Source organism: Phyllopteryx taeniolatus, chromosome 16 (genome assembly GCF_024500385.1).
Source record: "Phyllopteryx taeniolatus isolate TA_2022b chromosome 16, UOR_Ptae_1.2, whole genome shotgun sequence".
Taxonomy (NCBI): Eukaryota; Metazoa; Chordata; class Actinopteri; order Syngnathiformes; family Syngnathidae; genus Phyllopteryx; species Phyllopteryx taeniolatus.
Window position 1 is genome coordinate 21,829,307 of NC_084517.1, and position 13,080 is coordinate 21,842,386.

The 13,080-nt window shown below is 42.0% G+C and overlaps 1 protein-coding gene across 1 annotated transcript; it reads left to right on the forward strand.

Moving 5' to 3' along the window:
* The first annotated feature begins 1,650 nt into the window (after positions 1–1,650).
* mrpl12 (mitochondrial ribosomal protein L12) lies at positions 1,651–5,196 on the forward strand. Its single transcript, XM_061749565.1, has 5 exons — positions 1,651–1,874; positions 3,016–3,217; positions 3,305–3,379; positions 3,846–3,980; positions 4,799–5,196. Exons 1-5 carry the CDS (start codon positions 1,669–1,671, stop codon positions 4,913–4,915), a joined length of 735 nt encoding a protein of 244 aa, XP_061605549.1. The 5' UTR covers positions 1,651–1,668; the 3' UTR covers positions 4,916–5,196.
* The last annotated feature ends 7,884 nt before the right edge of the window (positions 5,197–13,080 follow it).

Here is a 13,080-nt window from a genome sequence, read left to right on the forward strand (position 1 = left end):
TTCTATTAAAAGCTTTCATTTTAATGCCTTCCATGAATGAAATCTTTTATTTATAAATTTGAAAAATCTGAAAAAATACATGGATTAATAAAACAATGTAATAATTAAGCTTTTTTTTTTTCAAATTAAGTATTTTTGAAGCATTAGCTTTGGAGGCTTTGTTTTATGAATAAAACAATTTGTTCAATCCTAAATATTTTAATTATAAATATAACTTTTAGCATCCATAAAACAATGTAAAGATTGTTCTTATTTAATTACAGAAAATATTTTGAGGATTTATCTTTGGAGGCTTTTTTTTCATTAATCTATAAACAGAAAGTTTCATGTATAAAAACCACGCGATAATTTAAACATTATTTAATAATTACAAATATTTTAGACATTCTTTCACATCACTAAAAAGTCCTATTTTAGAATTGTTTTTCAATCAAATATTTTTGGAGGGTTTAGCATCGTAAAGGCTTTGTGAAATTAATAAATGTTGCAAACACAAATCATTTGTGAATAAAATAATTGTATCGTTCGTGAATGATTACAACAATTTCAACATTTGCATCATTATTAAAACGATGACATATTTGATAAAACATTTTTGTAACGAAGTATTTTGATTGGTTAGCCTTGGCAGCTTCAAAATATGGTGCTATTTCTGAATTCTCGCGAGAACACGTCGCACCGTGAGGTAAAAATGAATCAGCACTTGAATGTGAATGATCATTCCAGAAAGTTTTGCTGCCATTTTTTTTTTTTTTATTGCAAACTTTCAAAGCAGAACAAGAGTCAAGAGTGACTCCAAGCAGGCAAAGACACGCTTACACAACCTCAATGCTGCCCATCAAAGTGGCACACTTGGACTTGTTGATGGTCTTTTCAGCAGACTCGGAGCCCAAAGACACTTTACACGTGTAAGAGGCGTCCGCGTTCCAGTCGGACGTCTCCACGGTCAGATAGCTGCTGATTTTGTAGGCACCAACTACGGATGACGTACACTTTTGCCCATGTCATAGTGTTAAAAAGAATTCATTCTGCCTACATTTTTCATGTTTCACTTTTAATTGTGTCTTGATATAAAATACTTTGTAGCAGTTAAAAATAACTTGCATAATTTAGACTTTCATGCAAAACAAGACCCAAAAAATGTAGTGTGTGATACTAGAATAATTTTCGCTCTATTGATTAATATTTTGGCTTCTTCTTTTAAATGTGATATATTTTTACCAGAAAGTATCATATATGTATTTTTTTACAATGACAGTTATCTTAATAATCTAAAGACAATTGAAGACAGCTGATACATCACTGTTTACACATTCTATATAGAGATTAAAGTTTTTTTTAAAAATCATCACTAACAGCGATGAGGCTGGTATTTCAAAATAATAAAGGGTCCAAGATTGATCCCTGTGGCACCCCCACAAAAAAAAATATCTCATTGATTGGATGAAAATCCATTCAAATAAACAAGCTGCCTTCTATTATTGAGGTAACTGATTAACCACTTGAGGGCAATATCCGAATTTCGTTTCAATTCATTTTAAAAATTTTACTTTTATAGTCAACAATCTTACCCGAGTAACAAATAAAGCAAAAAAAACAAAACAAAAAACGATACAACAAAACAGTCCACTTGGTCCAAGCGGTCACCCGTAGTTGTGTTCGCAATGCATGCCGGGTAGGTCAGCTTCATTGAGAAGGGCGCCATGTGCTTTTGAGGCTCAGCCGCTTGTAGAAAACAGCGACTCGGTTACCAGCAACGAGGCCGCCTATCGAAGGGCAACAGCGGGACTCGAGGACCCCGGAGCACCGCTCAGCATGCTCTGCGCCAGACGCTGCCTCCGAACGGCGCTGCGGGCCGCGGCGAGCCTCCAGCGGTACGTTTGCACTTTGCACCGCTGCTTGCCGCTTTACCCAACGACGTCCCGGGGCGGGAGGCGCGCGGCTTCCGTCCACCGGCTACCGGCTACCGGCTGGTCAAGGGCAGCCAGCAGGTCGGCCGCTGACGGTGCAACCTCGGCGTGTAGTTGACAGTCAAACCAAACTTTACTCATCTGACTTCCCATTTTAGTCAACAAGAATTACATTAGCTATTGAGCAACAATGAATGTTAGCTCTTGTTAGCATGGTTGATTTGTTGTTCCAATATGCGTCTTAATTCTTCAACCTTTGCCGTGTGTAGTTTTGTGCCCTTATTTTGCACGTTGTACTACATTTTGCACATATTTGGTGTTATTTTCACCCCCCCCCCCCCTTGTTTAAACTCTTTCTGCTGTTGACAGTCAAGGTCACGCGTCTGCTTAATGGGGATGCTAACATCCTGACACAAAATGGTGAAAACACACATTTATTGTTCATTAAGGACAGAATAGCTGTTACTTTTCGGTTGTTGAATAGTGACCATCAGTACTTTTAGATGAAGTTGTTCAGGTGGATTAAAAAAAATAAAAATAAAAGGCGGTCCTACGTGGTGGGCAACATATTTTTACACAATTTGGGCACATTTAAACACACACAAAAAAAGTATTCATAAAAATAACTATGTACTGAAATAATGATGATCTCGTCTCAATTTACTCAGATTTTTTTCTTGGTGTGAAATCTGGGCTTGTTTAGTTTAATACAAACAAATATATATAATTCAGTTGTATGAATGGCGACAGGTGAATACACAGGTTACTTGTGCTTTAATGGAGCGTTTAATTGTTCCACTCTTCAAATGTTGCTGGCATAGATCAATAAAGATTACATTATGTACATTAGTAGTAGTAAATAAATAATTTTGGACCAATGAAGTAGAAATGGACAACTTGCTATAGTGGTTAACCCTTGGCCTAATTGAGGGGTGGGCAATCACAATCATTATTCACAAATCAAATTTATTTGTAAGTGTAATGTTGTAAGATTAGTTTGAAATGATATTAAAGTGTTTTGGGATCATAGTTTTTGGTATACTTGCGCTTTAAACGATGAATGCGGGTCCACTGAAGTATTTCAACCATGTGGCGTTCTCCCCAGGACACAGCTCGAGCAGCAGCAGACGGCGGCGCGGCGCGCGCTGCGACTCCTCCGGACGAGCGCCGCCGTGCGCTCGGACGCCCTCGTCGCGCCGCCGCTGGACGGCGCCCCCAAACAGTACTCGCCCAAAATCCAGCAGCTCGTCAGCGACATAGCCAGCCTCACCTTGTTAGAAGTGTCGGACCTCAACGAGCTCCTTAAGGTAACCCTTTGACCTTAACTACCTACCTATCCAAACAACCGATCATACCTCCTTTTAACATTTTTTTCAATGCTCCACTGGTGACAGAAAACGTTGAACATCAAGGATGTGGGAATGATGCCGATGGGGACGATGGCGGCATCAGCTGCTCCCGGACCACAGGTAACAAACAGTTCGCACCCGAGCCCGGTTCAACTCTGTTGATGACCCAAACAGCAGCACCTAAACGGTCTTTGTTTTTTGTTTTGTTTTTTTGCCATAAGTATCGGTGGCTGGTATCGGCAGCCTTCACGAGTACCTGATACCTTGAAAAAAAAGGCCAGTATCGGCCCGATACCATTTCCTAATTTTAGGAGCAACACATTTGAAGTGAATATTGGTTTAAGAACAGTTGTTTTACATTTTATTTGATGTATTTAAGCACAGTTTTAATGTTCAAACCATACGTACAGTAGTATTACAGTGGCTTAGAATATTAAATATACGTTTTGCGATTACAATCTGTCTCGTTTCTCTCTTATTTTGTTTTAAACGCCACCTTGACTTCGCATCCTCTTAATATGCCTGCAACAAAATTCCCGCGGCATCTGTAGTTGCGTAACAACAACAACAAAAAAATGTCATTTAGGCCGCGGAAGAGGAGGCGCCGGTGAAGAAAGAGAAGACTCACTTCACCGTCAAGCTGACGGACGTCAACGCGGCCGAGAAGGTGAAACTGATCAAGGAGGTGAAGAACTGCATCCAAGGCTTGAACCTGGTGCAGGTAGGTCCCAAACTCTCTTGGTGGCAACCTGCTGCGCCGCTTGCACGCGTGCACCGCAAACTCCACAGTACAACAAGCGCCAACAATTCTCGATTCCAGCAGAATTTTAGAAAATATTAATTTCGGTGAGCATCAGAGGATGAAGGTGTGCACCTTTTCTTCTGCCTTTTTTTATTATAAATACATTTTCAAAGTGTGGTTAACTTATTTTTACACCTGCGTTGTTGTTATTGTTTTTAAACTAACATCTTATTGTACACTTGTATGACAGCTAAGAACATTCCCACATGATAGGATGCCACTTAAGAGTGTGTTCTTTAAAAAAAAATAAAATAATAATAATTTTATTTTTACACTTGTATGTAGTGCTGAAACTAACAATTATTTTAAAAAATCTGTTAATCTGTTATCTTTTAAACTAGTGAGTCGGATACAGAACATTTTAAAATTCCATCCTTAAATTAAAAAAAAAAACAATTTCAAATTGAAGTTGTCAGTTTAGCTCTACTTGTCAGGCAGTCCAAAAGACCGTTTGATTGTTTTTATGCTTTAATGCCGTTGACCTTATTTTTGCTTTTTATGAGAATTCAAAATGAAGTGAAATAAAGGCCATCTTTTTTGTGTCTTATGAAGGCTGCAGTTTGACCATGACGCAGATTCCATTCCATTATTTCCTTTGGGGGTGGAAAATAGTTTCCAAATCCGTACAAATGTTCCCGTCCCGGAACGAATTCTGTTTGACTTTCCAGGTTGTGGATTAAATTCGCGTCACTCTTCGTGCTGTTTTTTTTTTTTTTTTTTTCTCCCGTCGAATGCAGGCCAAGAAGCTGGTGGAGTCCCTTCCTCAGGAGATCCGCGCCAACGTTTCCAAAGACGAGGCGGCGAAACTGAAAGCGGCTCTGGAGGCGGCAGGCGGCACCGTGGTCCTGGAGTAGACCCGGACCCCCTTCCCCTCCCTCCATGCACTTCGTCCATTTGAATTTTTGTACGCGACAAAGGAGGCGCGAAGAATGAAAACGACCTTCCCTCGTCTTTAGTCTCTCGTCAGCGTCGGGGCGCAACAAGTCAGACTGAACTTTTTACAAAGAAGCGCCCGACTTACGCCCGCTGGCGTGCCGCGTACACGGGAAGAAAAGGGCCTCTGTTCGGCCGAGGGCACGGTTGAGTTGTCGTCGCTGAAGGAATTGTTGTCATTAAAAGATGAAATATAAACTCATTGTGCTTTGGTGAGGAAATTGCACAGCCACTGGCCACACCATTAGGTACACCTGTGCGGCCAAATCAAACCACAACATTCAAGAGTGCGCTCACTGTTCGTTTGTTGTGAAGGTTGCAGTTCACAGGAGTGCGCAACATCTCAGAGGAAACGCTTTCAAGTTTTTGGGACCCCGAAAACATTTTCTACAAAAAAAGTACTTAAAATATTGTTTCTAACTGACAAGTTAATACATACAATACAGTTTATCAGCTTCAAATTTTGTTTTATTTACATTTTGAATGGAGTATTAAAATTTTTTTTGTGAAAAGTATTTTTAAATATTTGCAAATTAAAAAAACTGAAAGGTGTATACATATTTTGTAACATTTTGATTTGGCGGCTTTAAAATTATATAAGCAGGAGCTGCATGTTTTTGAAAATTTGAATATGTAATGATTTCATATAAAAAATTTTGAAGCCCTAAGTTAAATGCAATTCGGTACATGTTTTAGTTTAAGCAGCTTTTAAACAAAAATTGGAGACATTCATTTAAAATATGAAAATTGGATCTCTTTAAAGATTGACTTAAATCGGTTTAAATAAATGACCATATACACGGTGAGTTGAGTCTTATACGCATTGGGGTATAACAGTATAACATTGGTCAGTTAAAAAGTTGAAATAAGGAGCGGCATCTCGATATGAATTTCCAACACGATAAACTTTTTCCTTTTATTTGCGATTATTTTCTTCGCGGTGCACTGCCGCTCTTTACCGCTGGAGGGAAGCAGAGATCGAGAATTTCAACTAAAGAGCGTGACGGTGCGAGTACAACTTTTGATTTGCAATGTTGGCTCGCATGAGCACCTTTACTTTGCCCTGTGTGAATCAATCCATTAGTTGCTCGAAACTTTTTTTTATTTTTTATTTAAAAAAAACAAAAAAACAGATGTTGCCAGTGGCGGGACGTAACGAACTACAAATACTGAGTTACTTAATTTTATGAGAAAAGCAACCAGCCTATTTTGACAAAGTACATTTTTGACAATGATTAGAAAGAAAAGATCTGTTTTCAAATAGAAGGAGTAAAAGTAAAAGATCTGAAAAATAAATACCGGTCCTCAAGTAGAACTCAGATACCTGAAGAATCCACTTAAGTACAGTAAGAAAGTAGTTGTACTTAGTTACTTCGCAACACTGAGGACATGACTGACTTCAGAGCTTTTCTTCTGCTTTGCGCCATGTTGACCTTTAGAGAAGATTGCATCAACATGCCCAAGTGAGATAATTGTCGGAAACTGCTGATACTGCCATTCGCATCGACCTGAAATCAATTGTGCTTTTTTTTTTTTTTTTTTCCAGCCGTTCTTTTGTTGTGTCCACGAGGTGCGCGTGGACAAATGGAAGCCAAAGTCCAGCTCGAGTCGACCCACGGGACACAACATTAGGTACCGCTGCATATCACACTCAGAGCCGTTCCCAAGATTTCCCTTCTTCAGCTGCACCGCCTAAAATAATTGGCTTTGGCAGCTGCAGCAAATAACATATCATCTTTGAGCTTGATCAGATTTCAACGTGAATGTTTGGAGATAACGATGTTATCGTGACTTCAATGTTCCGTTTGTTTATTAGTGCCGTTGTATCGTTTCAGTAATAAGGCCTTTTCATTGATTTGATTGGTATCAACTCATATTTGAACACATTTGCACAATCCAATGACATACAATAAGAGAGATGTCAACATTTCATTTTTATTATTTTTTTTTTTAACCAACATTGATGCTCAGCAAACTACGTGGGTCGTTTGTGTCAGGTCGCGCGCAGGCCGAACGTGATGCGGTTTTGCCAAGAACGTCCAAATCGCCAGAGTCGCTCGCCGGTTGTGGTCCTGGAAAGAGTTTTTGCGGGGTGCAGAGTGGAAGTTTATTATGCCTACGTGCCTCGCTCGTTAGCAACTGCAAACAAATCAATACGCTCAGTTCTGCCCTCCCCCGTGCTTAAAAGACTGCAAATTCTTAAAAGACCCTTTTGGAAGTATTCTTTGACTCTCTTCCTTGTACAGTTCTCCAAGTAAGAGGCCGAGTGTGCTCGCTTCAAGCTGTTTGTCTCTCCCAGTCGAAGGTTACTGTCGAACTGACACGTGAAATCGGAGCGAATTAAACATTGCGTATTTAAACACCAAAATGTTCAACCAAACCAGATCGTTTCATCTGACATGTCCACTGATTTAATGCTAACATTTAATGCAAAACGCCTTAGAGAGGCTCACGGAATTTAGAATAGAAGTTACGGTAATTATACATTTTCAAACAACTGCTACTCGACACCGAGCAGCAACACACATAAAAAGAGCAAACAAGATGAACAGGCATATTTTCTCCCTGCTCTGTGGGAACAAGGAGTATTGGTGGAGGTTGTTGGGGACCTTCTCTGCCTCTTCTTCTTGCTCTTAAATACTGTGTATGCCTTCCAGTAGAGCTCAGTGCTGCCCGGCATGTTGGGGCACAACGCTGCAGGTGTCCAACTCGAAATTCGGACTTGCCTGTAAAGCGTAAACAAAACCAAAAAAAAGATCACTTAATGAAAAGAAGGAATTAGATGTCCACTTACGGCATGAACACGCCAGATGCGCACCAAAACGTAAGTTAGTTGCATTTCGAGTGCGTGAGTGTCGGTGGAGCAGAGTTGACGTCCTGATTTTTTTTGCAGCTCATTAGCGTTCGGAGCACACGCCGAACAGAGAACACGGAAATGATTGTGCGCATTTGCAAACATCCTCGCCGCCGCCGCCGTGCGAGCGGGCCGTTAATCACTCACCGGGAGGAACGAGGCTAATTGATCAAGCGGCCTGGCGACGTTCGTGCGAGGAGAGACGTTCCCACGGCGGCGACCTGATGTGATCGGATAATTATGTTTTGGTGAAGCAGCACGAGACTCGGCTGGTGCGATCTCGAGGCGTGACGGCCGCTCGCAGAAGATCTTGTCGGCTCTTTTCTCGAAAGGAATAAACAAACAAACAAACAAACAAAAAAATATTACATTATAATGTTATCATTATTATTATTATTTATTATTTTATTATATATAAAATATTAACATTAAAATAAAGCATGGTTAGTTCAGTGGTCCTTGCTGCATTCTGTTTTTCTGCACTGCAATTTCTACTCCGTTTTTAAAAAAAAATATTATTATTAAAATCATGACTATTCCAGCCATAGTACAGTAATATCTTTGGTGAAGCAGCATGTGGCTCACTGGCCAAGATTATTTCCAAACTCGCTGTTGCATTCTGTGCATCTACTCTATGCAATTTCTACTTTATGTTGCAAAGAATAAAGTCAAAAAGATGACTGTCTTTTTCCTGGTTGTGTAGTATAGTAATGTCTTTGATGAAGCAGCATGTGGTTCACTGACCAAGGTTATTTCAGTACTCCTTGCTGCATTCTGTTTATCTGCCCTATGCAAATTATACTCTTTTTTAAAAAAATTCAAAAAATAAAAAATTCCAAGAAAAATGATACAACCCCAATTCCAATGAAGTTGGGACGTTGTGTTAAACATCAATAAAAACAGAATACAATGATTTGCATATCATGTTCGACCTACATTTAATTGAATAGACTACAAAGACAAGATATTTAATGTTCAAACTGATGAGCTTGATTGTTTTTAGCAAATAATCATTCACTTAGAATTTTTAGCGACTGCAAGACGTTCCCAAAAAAGCTGGGCCAGGGTCACGTTTACCACTGTGTTACGTCAACTTTTCTTTTAACAACATTCAATAAACGTTTGGGTAACTGAGGACACTTAATTGTTGAAGCTTTGGAGGTGGAGTTCTTTGCCATTCTCGCTCGATGTACAGCTTCAGCCGTTCAACAGTCCGGGGTCTCCGTTGTCGTATGTGACGCTTGATAATGCGCCACACATTTTCAATGGGAGACAGGTCTGGACTGCAGGCAGGCCAGTCTAGTACCCGCACTCTTTTACTCCGAAGCCACGCTGTTGTAACACGTGCAGAATGTGGGTTGGCATTGTCTTGCTGAAATAAGCAAGGGTGTCCATGAAGAAGACGTTGCTTGGATGGCAGCATATGTTTCTCCAAAACCTGTATGTACCTTTCAGCATGAATGGTGCCTTCACAGATGTGTAAGTGACCCACGCCATTGGCACTAACACAGCCCCATACCGTCACAGATGCTGGCTTTTGAACTTTGCGTCCATAACAGTCCGGATGGTTCTTTTCCTCTTTGGCCCGGAGGACACGACGTCTACAATCTCCCAAAACAATTTGAAATGCGGACTCGTCGGACCACAGAACACTTTTCCACTTAGCGTCGGTCCATCTTAGATGAGCTCGGGGCCCAGAGAAGCCGGCGGCGTTTCTGGGTGTTGTTGATAAATGGCTTTTGCTTTACATGTGACGGTCGCTGCCGTATCGGTCAGAAGTTCTTGTATACTGCATTCCTGTGTCTGCTCAGTGCATTTTCTCCCCTTTTCTTGCAAGGAATACACAAAAAAAAAGACAACTCCTGCTCATTTGCTAGTTGTTTATTAACGTCGTGGCGGTCACGACATGTTCCCGCCGTAATGGCACCGTTCCCCGAGCCGAACCACATCCCGCTAACCGCCGTCTTCCGCTCCGTAATAGGCCGAGCGGTCACGGGCGGGGGGGTCACGGGGGTCGCCGTGACGAAATCGACGCCGGCGTCCAACCGCAGCTGTTTTATCATTTTCCGCCACAGTTTTTTTTTTTTTTTCTTCCCTTCCCGTTCTTGAAATCAACTCAATTTGCCCGCCGGACGCAAGAGCAGTCACAGACAGGAAATGACAGCAATTGTTTCTTAACGTGAAGACAAAAACAATCTGTTTATGTTTATATGAGTGCGCGTGTGTGTCCTCGGGGCGCAGAAAGCAATGTTGTTTTATTTGAAAGACTTCATTTTAAACTCATTTTCAACGGCCCCATAAACACGTTTGGAGAACAGCATTAATAAGCAGCCGGCTTCGCGTAGTTTTCATTCGAACGCTCGGAAACGATCGAGCCCGTCTGGCACTTTTGTAGTTGAAATGCTGGCATTGATGCAAAGAAAAAAACCCCAACATAAATCAATAAAAATAATAACCACGATCATAATAATGACACGGTTGGTGCCGCCGCAATTCAAGTCTAAACTGCCACCATAGTCATAAAACCTTCACTAAGTGCAAACTCGATGTTTTAAGTAGCATTTAAACATAATTAATTGTAATGCAAGTATTGGGACATTTCCGTAAAATCCTATTTTCGAGTCTTGAGTGAAGCAAATGTGGGAGGAGGCCGCGCGCTTCTCCAGCTACTCCGGCGAACTTCACACGGGAAGGCACGGGAGCGGCGAGATTCCGACCCAGAACCGCCAAACTGCGAGGCGGGCAGTCCACCGTGCTGCCGGATTTCAATCCCTCGAGGGTGAATTCAGCTGCTTATTTGTCGCTTCCTCCACGTGCGACTAAAAGGCCGCTAGCTCGTGACGACATCGACGAGCTAACGGCCCCTTAAAAGCGTCTGCTGACATTATTCAGCCTTAACGATTCTTTGCTCACTTGCAGCCAAAGACGACACTCGGAAGAGGCGCCGGTTAAAAACCCGGCGGTCACGCTTGACCTTCTCGGTCCGCCCGGAGGACTCCTACGCTAGGCTAAGCGCGTTAGCGTCGTCAACATTCTTCATTAGTTGCTTTTGTTTATATTTCACCACGCAGGAAGTCATGAACAATAAAGCGGTATGCGTGTTTTTGCCTCGGTGGAGATTGCCGTGATACATAATGCAAATTCGCACATGTAAACCACGAGGAGCTGGAATCATACAAGCCGCCTTTGTTCCCCTGATAGCTTGCAAACAATAAGCGAGGGTTCGGAGCAGGTCAAAAGGTTAGCGAGATCTCATTGCAACGTTACTTAAAGGACATCCACGATGTATTTTTTTTTTCTACGATGATTTAAAACCGAATCTCTTTCTCCCTTCTACAGCACTTGCTCAAGCAGAGACACAGAGTCTTCATTCCATTCGGTATTACGTACTTTATGCGCCACTTGTTTCTTTGCAGCCAGCCAAACTCTGCCTTAGCTTGTGCGAAGCCAAGGTAAATTACGCCCACACTTAGCCAATCCATTGACTGTGCGCCTTTTATCAGAAGCTAACAATGGTAACGCTGTTAGCTAGTGCTAATCTTTGCTAACGCGCTGCTTTCCCCCCCCGATCCTTTACTATGCTTTCATCAACCCATTGCCTTTTATATAAAAGTTTGTCCCCATAAATGTGTTTTGGAAAATATAACGATAAGAATCCTGGATTCCGGTATAATCAGATGAATCTCCTTTGAACCTGAAGACGTCCATCCATCCATCCATTTTCTGAGCCGCTTCTCCTCACTAGGGTCGCGGGCGTGCTGGAGCCTATCCCAGCTGTCATCGGGCAGGAGGCGGGGTACACCCTGAACTGGTTGCCAGCCAATCGCAGGGCACATCGAAACAAACAACCATTCGCACTCACAGTCATGCCTACGGGCAATTTAGAATCTCCAATTAATGCATGTTTTTGGGATGTGGGAGGAAACCGGAGTGCCCGGAGAAAACCCACGCAGGCACGGGGAGAACATGCAAACTCCACACAGGCGGGGACGGGGATTGAACCCCGCACCTCAGAACTGTGAGGCTGACGCTCTAACCAGTCGGCCACCGTGCCGCCAACCTGAAGACGTGTTAAACTCAAACACAGAACGCAAACATCGACGAATAATAATCGTTCTGCTCCTTCCCCGTTTCTCTCCATTCCAACTTCCAAATGTTCCCCTCACTCGCCACATGTTGGACATGACTTTCCATATTCCAAACGCGACCAACTCCCGGGACGGCGTTGCTTTTCTTGGCTTGAACTTCTCAGACCAGCGAGTTTCGTCGTGTCGCTGTTGTGCGTGCTTACATTGATTCGATTTATTGACTGTGCGCGATGGCCGTGATGTCATCGCACTTTCACTTGATCTAATTTGACGGGCTCGTAGCCGGGGACCTTAAATGTGTGTGTGTTTGTGTGTGTGTGGGCGTAGTCATATTACATAGGTTTGATAACGCAGCTAATATTTCACTACGTAATAGAAAGCCGATCGATGATTCATGATTAATGATTGCTGTTTTCTCTCCCTGAGCGCAAAAACGATAAAAGTGTTGTTTTGGTGCCACCTTGTGGCATCTCGGTGCCAAGGACCTCTGTTGTGGTAAACTTAGGAGCTTCATTTAGAAAAAGAAAAGTAGTGTTTGGGTGCCATCTTGGCGCATCTGGCTGTCAAGCAACTATGTTGAAGTGAGTTGAGGAACTCAGTTTAGGCAGAAGTAGGGCTTTGGTGGCATCTGGGAGCTGAAGAATTTGTTGAAGTAAACTTAGGAGCTTCGATTAGAAGAAAAAAAAAAGTGCCATTTGGCGCATCTGGCTATCATGCAACAATGTTAAAGTGTGTTGGGGAAGTTCATTTAGACAAAAGTAGTGCTTTTGTGATATGTTTTGGAATCTGTGTACGGAGGAACTATGTCGAAGTGAGTTGAAAATTCTCATTTAGACAAAGGTAATACTTTAGCACCGTTTTTGTGGCATCTTAGGGCCAAATAACGATCTTGAAGTGAGTTGAAGAGCTTCACTTAAACAGAAGTAATGCTTTGGCGCCATCTCGGTTCTTGTCGTCTTGGTTCAAGGAATGATGTTGAAGTGAGTTGAGTAACTTCATCTAGAGAAAAGTAGTGCTTTGGCATCATGTTGTGGCATCTGGGTGCCAGTTAACGATGTTAAAGTGAGTTGAGGCGCTTCATTTCGAGGAAAGTAGCGCATCGTGTGGCATCTGAGAACTATGCTGAAGTGATTTGAGGAGCTTT